Here is a 14,276-nt window from a genome sequence, read left to right as displayed (position 1 = left end):
ATTATGCTTTGCTCTGTAAGCATAGATTCTGTCTTCACTGACACATACACTATATTGCCAAAAGTATTGGGTCACCCTCTTCTAATGAACATGTTTGACTACTTTAGTAATTTCTATGAGTACAAATCTTAATGTTAAAGCATATAATGATATTCTAGGGAATTGTGTGCTTCTAATTTTATAGCAACAGTTTGGACAGGAGCCTTTTCTATTCTAACATGACAGTGCCTCTGTGTATAAGGCACGGTTCAAAAAGACATGATTGATTCAGTCAGTGTGGAAGAACTTGACTGGTCTGCAGAAAACCAAGTCCTGATCCCAGCTGAACACCTCTGGTGTGACTTTAAATGCAGACCTTGAGCCAAAAACACCAATGACTTGTATAGACACTATAAGGACAAAAGTGTTGGGACACCCCCTTCTTTACAACAGAAAAAGGCACTAACAAAACTGACAACAAAGATGGAAACATAATTCATGTATTTAAAAATTGTATTTCCATCACTGTTGCAACAGTTTTGGACGCGTCTAAAATGACAGTACCCTTATGTACAAGTCATTGGTGTTTGGTGATGAGGTTTTGGCTTTGATATGTTTAGTTTCATTCATGCTTTGATATGAAATTATACAAGCTATGTGCACGCTGGCGCCTTTGCATGTGCAACTGAAGAACACGCATTGTGAGCACAGTACCGTTTCCACGCTCGTTTGACTCGTGCCTGGTGCCAAAGTGAAGTTGGAGCGCCGCGTCTGAAAAGTCTACTATTTGATGTGCTCATAAAGATGTTCTGCGACTAAATAAATGTGCTTCTTGTCAAGAAAAAAAAGAGACGTGGAGTGGCCAACCCTCGGTCTGCCCCTGCGTTAAATATTTTTAACCCGTTAAACTGAAAAAATTAATTGCCTGAGTTAACACTAATTTTGACAGCACTAAAATATACATAAACACATATTTTTCTTGTATATTTATTTAGCATTCCAATTTGTATCTACTTAGCTCTATTTAAATTAATACAATTTTAAATAAACTTTGAAAGGGTTTCATAGCAAATACATAAATACTGAGACATTTCTTTAAAGTCGTCAAGACAAAAAAACAAATTAACCTAAAAAAATACTGATTTTCATAATGTTTGCCAGGCTACATCTTATAAATGGCAAAAGAGGTCTGAGACTCACCGCCTCTACCAGGCTGGTAGCGCTGCCTCTCTTCTGGTGGTACTGGTTTCTGTACTCGGGTGGAACCTGTAGGTGAACGGGTGAGTAGTTCCTCTGGTACTCGGGGTCGTCTGTATACCACGAGCTCTTCCTGATGGATAAGTGGCTGCTGTGGGCGCTGTCCCTCAGAGGACGGTCCACGCGGATAAGCGGCGTGTAGTACGGTGTTTGGTCTTTACTCGCAGGAGTGGGAGGAGGTGATGCCCATGATCTGGTAGATTGAGTAGGTGAAAGCCTGTGAGCCCTGCTGGAGTCCAGACCCGCTACCGCCATCACCTGGACCAACAAGTACAGTGGCCAATAGAAATGTATTGTTTTAATATACAATGTGATATAAATACAGCAAATATACTATACATAACAGTATGCTGGAATATAGGGTTGTAATAAAACTGAATATTTCATTAATTGATGCCAAAATCAATTTCTTGCATGCTAATTTTTACTCTTCTTTATTTATAGTTGTAAATATTAAAAATAAAAAATAAAATGAAAACACTGTCACGAAAAGTTTTCTAAATGAAGTAAACATGGATTAAAAAAATTATTCAAGACAGTCAAAGTAACAAAGAACCAACTTTAAACATAAGACATATGTCAATATATTGTAAAAGAATATCAGTGTGTGTGTGTGTATATATATATACACATTTACATTTATTCATTTAGCTTCATATATATATATATATATATATATATATATATATATATATATGTATATATATATATATATATATATATATGTGTGTATATATATATATGTATGTATGTATATTAAAATGACATGTTTTTTATATACAGACATTTATTGTTGTCAGTTATGTTTTAAATTGGTTCTGTATCTATAAGCTATATATAATAATAATAATAATAATAATGTAAATATTTAAAATTCTATACATTTATAATTCTATATTTAAGTTATTATTATATAATTTTAGTTATTAAAATATAAATAATCACTATTTATAATATATACATATATATACACACATATACATATATATACACATACATATATATATATATATATATATATATATATATATATATATATATATGTGTATATGTGTATTTTTTTTATTATATCAGATTTGAATTATTGTTGAATATAAATTATTTATACATTCATATATATGGAATTAATTTGAATACTATTTTAATAAATATGGTTTATGACTTAGAATGTTACCATATTCAGCCTTTACATAATAATGTCATATACTCCAATGTCACAGAACATAGTGTCATATTTAATGTCACCTGGTGTTGCATGAGATGTAATGGAAGAGCGGTGTGCTGGTGAGGAAGATCGTCTTGACTGCTCTGTCTGCGCAGACACTCAAAATTAAATGACGGTCTCCGATTACCTATAAACGAGAGCGATTAATATTTTCCAACACTGATGCTGAACAAAGCTGAACCATTAAGCAGAGGGCCAAGTAAGGAACCCCAAGACTTGCCTTGCGGTGTTGGAGGAAGCAGCCTTCTCTTCGGTGACCTATGTGAATCATGATAAAGGGGCTGCTCGTCATCCTCATAGTAACTGTCAGGATGATGGTAACCGCGTGGCGTCTCGTATTCCTGGTCACTGTTGGGGTACCTGCACAAGGACGTGTAATACGGTAAATACCATCGGATGAACTGCTGTAAATGTGATTTATTTGAATTAGGGAAGTGCAGCAGTTGCAACAGTTTTTTACCTGTCAGCCGAGAGCATGCGGTCATCTTCGTAAAACTCCTCTCCGCTGTAGTACTCTCCAGAGTAACGGTCTTCCTCATACTCCTCTTCGCGGCGTATAGTGGGTCGTCTTCTGTCACTGCCCTGCGACCTGCGTGAAGGTCAAGAGGTCAGTGAGAGGCCGGTTAGATTGCGGTCAACGAGTCAGCGGATAACCATGCACTACCATGCAGACGTACGGCTCCAGAGTGCAGTGACGGAGTTAGACCTCATTTGAAAACAAGCAAAATCTTATCAAGACAGCTGTCAGCAGTGTCATAGCCCTTCTAGCTTTTGCATATAGTCTTTAGTAACAAGCTGTACAGTCTTAAGAAATCTAGTCTCAGCTCAGAGATATTCTACTTGAAGTTTTCAGTGCACCGAGTCTAGATATCTTCAGTGACTGAAGCATAGACCTTAGAGTGAATTCTCTATTTTACTGACATAAAAAAATGAGGCTGTGAAAGAAGTACAGTCTGGTCGATATATACTACTGTGTTAAAGATTCACTAACCAAAAGTGCTACTAACGTCACTCTATTTTGACAGTAGCCGTTTTTAAAATAGTATAGCTCTTATATATATGCATCAGTGGTGTGCGGTGGTGTTTTGAAATGAGGCGGCAAATGTAATCAAATATAAATTCATGTTCCAGTCACATTTACTTGGTTAAATAAACATTACACAATCAGAAAGAAAAACAAAACAAAAAAACAACACTTTTTATATTTTTACATTAACAATGTAATCAATATTCTATTTATTAAAGCAAAGTATGAATTCCATCAATTTTGTGTTTTTAAATATTTTTACATTTATTCCAAAATAATACGTCAAAGCAGTAACAGTTTACACAATATATTTTATTTGTGAATTAATGTTCAGTTATTCTTTGTAATAGTTAACTGAACTATATTTGAATTTTTCAGATCATTAGTCAAAGCTTGGTCAATTCTGTATTATTTGCATTTTAATTTTTTTTTCCCCATTCAAAATTAAGAAAAGAAGTAAGAAAATTAGAAATATAACTGAAATACGTTTGTTGAAGCACTAAAATGACTAACTAGACTTAAATAAAACTGAACTAAAATAAAGATGAATTAAACCTAAATATTAATATTATTATAAGACAAAAGCACTACAAAATGACTAAAAATTTAACAAAAAATAAAATGAAAACATAAAATAAACAATAACTTACATTATTTATATATTTAATATATAATTAATAATAATAATATTAGTATATAAATATTACTAAAATAACACTTTGCAACACATCGTGCTTTTCTGTGACAATGCATTTGCTTATAACAGGATTACAAATTTTATACAAACTGGAGTATTTTTTTTTTTTACATATTCATTGCTAGATAAATACTGCTCTAATTGGAAAAATACATTTTAAATAAATTAATTATTTTTACATTGTGTATTTTAATATAATCAGTATAATTCAAAAAAGCTTGCACTCTAGAGCAGTGTATATGTTGTTAGTTTATATATATATATATATATATATATATATATATATATATATATATATATATATATATATATATATATATATATATATATAAGAAGAGCTGCTTCAAAACGAATAATAATAGTAGCATTATTGTAATATATGTATTTAAAGACATGCATATTGTTGCTTGGGAAATTACTGCTTCAAAATAGTTTTTCCACCACTGCATGTACCTTGAAAGAAAGAACATATTCTTCCATTAATTTGAATATGTCAAAATAAATAAGATGTTGAGCAAACTATACTTCTATGACTCACAGCCATGCTTTTGTAGAAGAAAGATATGGCATCTACTCTAAAGTCTAGACAGACTTACAGCCCCACTGGCCCATTAAATAAGACATCTCAACATCCTTGCTGAGGTGAACTTAAAGGACAACTCTTGTTTTAGAAAAATAAATAAACATTGCGTTTAAGTGTTATTTCATTTCTATGAAGTATTAATCTGATGAGTCATCCTTTAAGGCAAGCATTTCATTTTGTTAGCACCAGTTATCCAGCAGACACATGCAACAAGCCCCTCCTCTTTCCCTTCATCACCCAATCACAACACACAGAGACTCAGACGCATCCTGATTTGGGAATGCTTTACTAGATGTTCCCATCAACCTGTTCCAGTTTTGTAGAAAGTCAGTCTGTCTGTCTGTCTCTGTGTGTCTGTGTGTGTGTGTGTAAAGCCCTGTCCCAAATAGCACTCTCAGTCCTTCAAGAGCACCAGTCTCGCAAACATGTAAAGTCAACTTAAAGCACCATATGGGACAGGGCAGAGGTGGAAATCCCAACGCTGTTATTCACTGAACATAGTTCTGCTTATCATTCACCATCTGTTTCTCTACAAGCATTAGTACCTGCTATGTGAACATATAATACCTAATGTAACATACCTAATATACGTCTCATAGTAGCGCCTTCTGTTCCAGAAAGCAGAGAGATGGTTAAGAGAAAGCATTTCGGTTAGGAAGGAAAGAGAGAAAGGTGGAGAAAAGCAGAGGAATAGGAAAAAGGAATGGATGGACACATATATCATACAGTATATTCATGATATATACAGCATTTTAATATATGTGAGGCTGTTTTCACACGGTTGCTTTGTCCAAACCCGAGTTGAAAAACATGTCCTCCGTCCCTCACCTATGATTTTACTTTGCATTATGTGGTTTGACTAACTAAATAAGCACCAAAAAGGTGAAAATTTTGGCTTCACTTTTTGAAGTTGGTAGAAACTGATTATCGAAGGTCTAAACATTTGATTCATTTTGATAAATCTTTTTCTGGTAAATGAACCAATTGGTTTTACAACATAATTCTATTTCCTCTCCGATTCTTTGGGTTAATCTAACAAGGATTTTAACAAAGTATTTGTGAATTATACACATATTGTCTAATGTTTGCTAAATTTTGCTCAGATGACCATATCAAGCCTTATTAATCTTGTCTGGTTTCTAAAGCCATTCATCCAGAAATGGCCTCATTACAGTGATGAGACAGTAAAGTAAGACTGTATCTTGGTGTCCAATATCAAGGTTGGCAAACATCTCAAATGGACTTGGGTCTGCACCAAATGTGCTAGAGTAAAGCAACACACATTCAAATTTGTAACTATTTTATGCTTTGGCAAATTAGTGGTAAATTCATGTATGATTTCATTTGTACGTTGTACAGTCTGCTTAAGCTTCATTGATGTTACCTTTAGGAGTGGTGTTAGGTGTGAACCTTCATACTAAATTTTTCTCTAAAAATTATCTGTTTCCATACAAAATAATTTATGAATTCAAACGAAGTCAGCACCTTGTGAAATAGTTACGTTTACTCATGAGATCGGGTTTGTGAAAACACCTTGAAGAAAACATGGTCAGATAATGGACCAGTGTAGGTCAGAGGAGGACAGTGGGCGGGACGAGGGCCAGGTGGTTTGATTCAAAGGTGGATAAATTCTAAAATGTAAAATAATTGAAATTTAATGATCTAAAGGTACGGTCACATTAGGCAAATTTCGGCCAAATTTTGAGGGCAAAAAGATCAGTTGTCTATTGTTAATAATATTGCGATGAATGAAGCCCAGCTCAAACAGAAGTCATTTTAAAACAAAGCAGATTTCTGTTGTGAATTTGTGGGACATGTTGCAAAAACTGCATGGGGAAATTTCACTCACACCCATTCCAATTGAAATGAATGGATGTTGCCTGTGAAAATTTGGCAAACGATGGTAAATTTGACCGAGATAATGCAGATGAATAATCATCTAAAAGCATAAATTGAAATGAATGCAGAGTTTAAAGTCACTTTCTTCAATAATCTACTAAAGAAGTCAATTACTTAAGACCTTGAAAAACACCCTTCCTAAAGCAATTCCAGTCAATCCGAATAGATTTAAGGAATTGGTTTAAATCAGTGTCATACATGAGATTACAATATAATCTACTAGCACTGACAAATCATTGAATACACAAAAATAAATATTCCAAAATAGTCAAATCAAAATGTTGGATGTACAAAACAAGCATTCACCTTTGTCCGTGTGGGGTCCTGGGCTTGTCGTATTCTCCGTAGTACGATCCTGGGTAACCATTAGCGGGCATGTGCTCATAGTAACGATTGTGTCCTCCGTTGGGTAAGCTGGACACATTGGCGTTGTTGAGGTTGATGTTGGTAGACTTGGGAGACTTGTTGTAGGAGTTGTGATGATGATGATGGTGATGATGGTGGTGGTGGTGGCGATGATGGTTTTGCTGCGCCATGGCATTGGCGCGGCCCAGACGCCCCACGGGATGTTCCATGTGGGCGTAATGTGGAGGCGGCTGCACCTGCAGGGGGCGCTGTGTGGCATTTGTCTGATGGCCGGAGCTGCTCCGGGTGTCTCCATTTGTGTGACTGATGTGGTTGCCAAAGAGTCCTCCATTTCGCTGTGAAGATATACTTGTGTTTGTAAGTTTAAAGAAATACGCGATGGACTTTAGTCAGGGTTGACGCCATATTTACATTTTCGCAAATGAAGCGAAAACGTAAGAACAATAGCTAAAAAGATAACTATAACTATATTCACACCAAAGGCGATAATGTTCTGTTTATTTTACTTGCGCGTTGCAATTTTGTCGCCTGCTGCCTGAATGCGGATTCTGATTGGCTGTCAATGTTTTAGTTGTTCATCAGCTGGAAAAAAAGAGTTCTAAAAGTGATCCCAACAAGATCATCCCTCAGTGTTGTTATCGTTATAGCCATGATGTGGACTTCAATATTTTTTTTTAAATTGGAACAATTGTTATTGTTGTAGTTATCATCCTTGGTGTAAACGACCCTTAACAAATAGATATACAAGCTGCAATTGTAATATCGTTCTTTCGCTGATGCAATAAACAATTTTTTGCGGTCAAAAAATGTATCCCACACAACCTTTGCAAAAAATGAAATATGGCATCTCTGACCATTTATCCAATGCCAAGTCAATTTGATTGCCATTTTTAATGATCTCATGGGAAAAAGAAGTTGGAAAGGAGGTAAAATGGCGTATGGTGTGAGTGAATTTCATGAACTGATTAAATCTGAACTGAATTTGATATCAAGAGAAATGCAGATACACTGAATTAGATATGCTATGCTAAGGCTAACGTTATTAATACAAACCTGCGATACAAATTGTATACTCTTCAATAAAGTCAACCTTTTTTCAATAAAGATTGTCAACTTTGCTACTTTATCCCTGTTCAAGGTCTTAATCTAGGTGTGTATGACCTCCAGGGATGGCGAACCATTCATCGCAATTCCCTTAAGGCATCGTTACTATTAAAAACAACTGTATTCAATTGTACCAGGCAGTTAAAGTGAGACAATAAGGTACAGATCGATTTTATAAGGAGAAAGTGGTCATAAAAGGTGAATAATTTACCCTATAAATTTCTTCGTCCTCCTCTGGTATAAAGTCTACTAGCTCATCATCCTGCAGGTCACATGATATCGCACGGCGGATTTCTGGCCCAATGTCATGCAGCGTACGAAGGCCAGCCTGAAACCGTGACGACAAGATAGCTAAGGACCCGCTCTTGAATGGAAAGCCCTTGAACAGCAGCGACATGTTGAAAACGGAGACCCTCACACACACATGCCACCAGGGGGCAGTTTACACATTGACACACAAGCTTGACGAAGACAGTTCCAGACAGGACAAATTCATGAGAGATGACAACAAATCACAGTAGACAAAGAGGAAAAACACACGAAAACGTTCCGGTAACTGTACACTACAACCAATACACTTTAACTAAGATGCTAGCCTTTACTGTGACTTTCTAAAAAAATACTATATTAGCCACATGTGCTATTTAGAAACATTAACTTTTGTGTATAACATTTCAAAAGTGTAAAACATTTCTATTTCTAAATCACACTAAAAACCTCTAAACAAGGATTATGTTCGCAGAGAAATCAAACACATTAGTAGTGTTTGATTTATGAGGATGGTGACCAACAAAACAATAATACATGAATTATAACTCTGAAGTGATGGTAAACGAATACAAACACTTCAAACTACATGTATAACAGACAAAAATACATTTACAGATCACCATGATCACATTGAGGGATCCATATTCAAGCTAAAAGAGCATTAGCGCATCCAGAAACAGAGAGACACAGTTGAGGTAAAGGTCTCATGCAAAGGAAATACAGTTTGTCATTTTTTTTTATTATTCAGGGTGTTTACACTGACATGGATTTGCTTTTGACTATCACATATCATTGGAGCTTATTCTGGCATAAAAAAAAACACACTTTTTTGATCAAAATGTAAAGTGATCAATTTCACCTATTTAGGATCATGTATAAAATTTTAAAAACACATCAAATAAAACACTAAAAATATTTTCTTTACTTACATGTCACGAACATTTGTTAATAATTGAAATATTAATTTCAGGGGGTTCTTTAAATAAATAAAGCTAAAGAACAAAAATTTGTGCAATAATTCAATAAGTGCAAAACCAACAGCATGATGACCATAAAAGAACATACAACTTAACACTAAAGAATCTATCTCCAAGTACATTCTGCTTACCTGCAGGGCGACGGCGGTGTTGTTCTGTGCTGGGTGAACGCCCACCAGGCCTTCCTCTTTGCGTTTCTTGAATTTCCTAAAGTAGTCCTGTATCAGGAAAGTGGCATAGAACTTCCCCACCGTTACCTCATCATCTGAGTGAACAGACCACACACACGGCTTCGCTGTCAGCAAGTAGTTCCAACGCACGCATACACACCTCTGCGGTGACGCACGGTGAGAGACAGAAACTGACGCAATGAGATGCTTTATGCTCTAACTATGCACTATTAAAACAGCTTTGTGAATCAAATGTTAACCCATTTAGAATTATCTGGATTTCTACACAAATGGCTCGTAAAATAGGACCTATGTCTACATAATAAACACAAATGGTCTTAACAAACACCACATACATGGGCAAAATATGCTGTACATCACAAGACACCGATACCTTTTGCTGTTTTAGTGACCTTGAACATATATATACAGTACTCTACACTAGGCTCTATTTATTTGATAAAAATGTAGTAACAATGGCAATATTGTGAAATATTATTACAGTGTAAAATAACAGATTTCTATTTTAAATATATTTTAAAATGTAATTAATTCACATGATGCCAAGCTGAATTTTCAGCATCATTACTCCAGTCTTCAGTGTCACATGATCCTTCAGAAATCATTCTTATATGCTGATTTGCTGCACAAAAACATTACTATTATCAATGTTGAATCATTTGAATGAATCTATGCTAAATAATAGTAATAAAAGTATTAAAACAATTATTTGTATATAAATAATGGTAAATGATGTACATATATAAAATGCAATACATATTTTCTACCTAGCCATTCATGCTAGAAATATAGATAATTACAATTAATAGTTGTTAGGTTTAAAAATTTTATTCACAATGCTATTGTAAAAAAAAAAAAAAAAAAAAAAAATTGCTATTGTAAAAATGGTAAAAAACTAAATCTAAGACAAATTACAATAATATGTGGAAAATTCAACTTAAGCTGCTAGTTGTGTTTGGAAACACATTAGCTCGATTCTAGCTGGTTTAAACTAGTAATTTGCAGGCTTTTAGCTGGTAGGCCACCTTGGACCAGCAACAAACCAGCTACCAGCTAGTCAAACAGCTAATGACCAGCTAGAAACTAGCCATCTTGTTCCAAAATATAGCTACCAGCTTAATGTAAATGTTAGTTGTAGAATATTTCCTTTTCACGGTTTGGCACCCATCTAATTTGAGTCACCAGACATGTGTAAACATTAGTATTAGCATGCTAGCATTAGCATAGCAGCTGTGAGAGAGAGAACTGAAAGTTTGAAGGGAGGGCGGGGGTTTGAAAAAAAACAAAAAACAAACCTGCATCAGCTAAGCCATCTAACTTCACTAAAATTTAGTCCTAAATGTGTTTAAGTTCTACTGGAAACATGCAAGCAAGCAGCACTGAACAATGAACAAAGCGTTGCATTTCTGTGGGTGTATTTGTGCATGTCTAATATCCTGTTTTTGACTATGCATTTCAATCATCTGTGTATACAGTATAAAGTGTTCATCTGCATGTTGTGTACTGTGCTGTAATGTGCAATTGTGTGCATGAGAATCATTCTGAAGCAGGGGTCTGTGTCACTTTTTTTAAACAAGCACGTTGGGGACGGATCAGGAAAGAAGAGGCAACATTAGTTCCATGCCACCACCCTAAAACAGAATTGCTTCAGAATATTCTGAAGATTTGAACTTTTACATGAACAGAAAGACAATTAATGAGGAACGGAAGCTGCGGAAAAGCTCAAGCAGATACAGGAGAGGGCGACAGCGTAGAAAAGAGAGAGAAACAGAGAGAAAGAGACACATCTTTAGAAGGACACAGCATGCCTGAGTTGCCATGCAAGCCCAAAGCTCAACACCTACACACGCACACACACCTTCTCCAAATCCTCCAACCATATACTCACACACACACACACACACCATTGAGGTTCCAGTGTGGAACCGAGCAGGAGAGGAGAGCATTCGCGACACATACGGAACAGAACAAACATCGCAGAGACCCGACCAGGAGAAACTAAGAGTACAACAGCACGAAAAAGCTAGTGCAACAGCTGGTGTGTGTGTGTGCATGACACAAATGTACAGTATGTGTGTATATGCTACATTTGGGAAACTGAATGGTGTTCAAAAATGATATTTTTTCTAAAACAAATTTTGTCTAAATGGTTGCCACAGAAGTATTATACGTCTATGTTGTGAATGCGTATTCTCATTAGTGGCGACAAACTCTGAGCTTTATAACTGACCACCAGCAGGGGGCACCACTTGATCCAGAAGTTTCATGCTTGTTCTCTTCCAGATCTTCTTAATCACGGCTCGGAGCTCTTCATTCGCCTGCTCTAGGTTACCTGGGCCAAAACACACACCATGTTATCAACACAATGTATTTTATATTAACTATCGTCAACTAGGACTGAAAAAAGGCACATTTTCAATATTTTTATGGCTATAGTTATGCATTTAATCTGGGTGATTTATGGGTGATTTCAGAGGAGCCACAATTTTAATATAATGTTTAATTCACAAAGTATAGTAAAATCTTTTCCACTGTCCGTTTTTCACTAAATGAACGCAAAAAGCAATAACATTTAGTGATATTATACCTAAATATTCTCATATACACTACTGTTCAAAAGGGATCAATAAGACTTTTTTTTTTAAAGAAGGGAATTAATACTTTTATTTAGCAAAGATGCATTTAATTGATCAAAAGTGACAGTAAATACATTTATACTTAATACTAGAATATTTAGTTATTAATAAAATCCTGAAAAATGTATCATGGTTTCCACACAAATATTAAGCAGCACAACTATTTTCAACACTGTTAATTATAAGATACACCAAATCAGCATATCAGAATTATTTCTGAAGGATCATGTGACACTGAAGACTGGAGTAATGATGCTGAAAAATCAGCTTTGCATCACAGGAAAAAAAATACATTTTAAAATACAATAAAATAGAAAACAGTTATTTGATACTGCAATGATATTTTAAAATATTAATATATTTTAGATTAAATAAATGCAGCCCTGGTTAGCAGAAGAGAGTTTTTTTTCTTTTCAGAAATCTTTAAAATTTTTACTCAAAACCCCAAACAGTGTTACTACATAAATTAAATGTTTACCTATATTAATATTTCACCAAAACATATTTTGCGACCGATGCAAATTAATTGTTTTGAATTAATTTATTTATATAAAATGTATGAAGTAATTTGCAAACCAATACTTGCACTTACCTTCCGTTTTGATCTTCAGTGCAGTTCTCACAAGAGCAAATAGTGTAGCATTAAACATGACAGTGCCGTCACTGTTCAGAGGCATGTTCATAGCCACCAGCCTCTGGAATAGAGACACAACAACAGATAGAAAGAAAGAGTGAGAAGGTGGCTCGAGTGTGTTTGCTAATGTTCAAACTAATTATTTATAAATGTGTGTCTTACCTTGCAGGCGACTCTATGAGGACAGAGTTTCCCAAAGCCAAGAGGAGGCTGAATACGGCGCAACAATGTCACTACATCAAGATGTTTTATTCTGCCTCTGCAATAAAATAAGAGATTTACTCTTCGTCTCATTGCCATCATTGACAAGCAACTGCCATATTGAGAACTGAGCTGAACTGAATGCGTTTCATAATTGACCTTTTTTCCCGTCTTATATCTTATATGAACTTTACACTGCTATTGAACTGAACCAAAGCTGAACTTACTTAAGCTGAATAATGGCACAACTGTTGTTTTTTGTCTGCTTTGCAGCAGAATTTGAATTAATCTCATATCTGAAGAGGTGTGCATCACTGATTCTGTTATTTTCCTGTTTATAAGCTGCTTTGAAACAATCTGTATTGTATAAAGTGCGATAGAAATAAAAATGACTTGGCAAACACATTTTCAAATCCTTACTTGGCCTCTGGATCATACTCTGACCAAATCCTCTTAAATTCATCAAGATGATGTGGCCCCAGAATCGACCAATCACGGGTCAGATAGTCAAAGTTGTCCATGATGACAGCCACAAACAGGTTAATGATCTAAAACAAGACATTATTTAATTTAATCTAAGTGCCATCTGAAATCATCTAAAATGAGCATTTTTATCAGGCTGCTATGTGTAGGTTCAGTAATGTTGCTCTAATGACAATGCATAGGTCCTTTTATATGCAATTAAAGTGAAATAACTGAACAAAAGAAGAATATTTCAGAGGGTATTTAGAGGCTTTTGCATCTGAAGTCTTCATGTACAACTTTTGAGAACAACATTGTTGATCATTTAAAAAATAACTCTAAAAAACAAACAAAATAAATCCTTTTGGGATTCCTAAATGACAAAACGGTTAAGTAATGTCTTTAATAAATTCTTAAAATGCTAAATTCAAAATATTTTTGGAGATTTAAAGTAATATTCTAAACAATAATATTATAATAGGTAATTATAAAAATGAGAATAAATCAAAAGGAAGTCTCTATGTAGTTAATGTGTATGTACCAGGAAGGCGCAGAGCATGTAGAAGGTGATGAAGTAGATGATGGCAAAGTTGCTCCCGCAGGTCATCTCTTCTCCAGGATTATAATCTGACTCCGGGTCACAAAGCTTCCCTGGCATGCATGCCAACATGATATCCTGCCAAGCCTCACCTGTTGCACATCTATACCCAAGCAATAATTCATTTGAAATGTAATCCTATAAAGCAGACTGTATCTTACGTTAAACAC

At 35.0% G+C, this 14,276-nt stretch overlaps 1 protein-coding gene across 1 annotated transcript in view; it reads right to left on the bottom strand.

The window, feature by feature from the left end:
* The window catches only part of LOC306856999 (voltage-dependent L-type calcium channel subunit alpha-1D-like), a gene marked incomplete at its 5' end in the record, with an annotated part of 95,413 nt that overhangs the window by 4,148 nt on the left and 76,989 nt on the right, over window positions 1-14,276 (bottom strand). The window contains 13 exons of the mRNA XM_079396606.1: window positions 1,180-1,494; window positions 2,482-2,588; window positions 2,682-2,821; window positions 2,922-3,050; window positions 5,350-5,376; window positions 6,974-7,368; window positions 8,349-8,465; window positions 9,516-9,649; window positions 11,806-11,907; window positions 12,804-12,906; window positions 13,008-13,104; window positions 13,467-13,594; window positions 14,050-14,209. Coding sequence (XP_079252732.1) covers window positions 1,180-1,494; window positions 2,482-2,588; window positions 2,682-2,821; window positions 2,922-3,050; window positions 5,350-5,376; window positions 6,974-7,368; window positions 8,349-8,465; window positions 9,516-9,649; window positions 11,806-11,907; window positions 12,804-12,906; window positions 13,008-13,104; window positions 13,467-13,594; window positions 14,050-14,209 — 1,954 coding nt within the window. The remainder of the gene's footprint in view (window positions 1-1,179; window positions 1,495-2,481; window positions 2,589-2,681; window positions 2,822-2,921; window positions 3,051-5,349; window positions 5,377-6,973; window positions 7,369-8,348; window positions 8,466-9,515; window positions 9,650-11,805; window positions 11,908-12,803; window positions 12,907-13,007; window positions 13,105-13,466; window positions 13,595-14,049; window positions 14,210-14,276) is intronic.

This window comes from Barbus barbus (assembly GCF_936440315.1).
Source record: "Barbus barbus genome assembly, chromosome: 37".
In the NCBI taxonomy this organism is placed as follows: domain Eukaryota; kingdom Metazoa; phylum Chordata; class Actinopteri; order Cypriniformes; family Cyprinidae; genus Barbus; species Barbus barbus.
The sequence above is the reverse complement of the archived record's forward strand: the minus strand, read 5'-3'. Positions and strand labels throughout refer to the sequence as shown.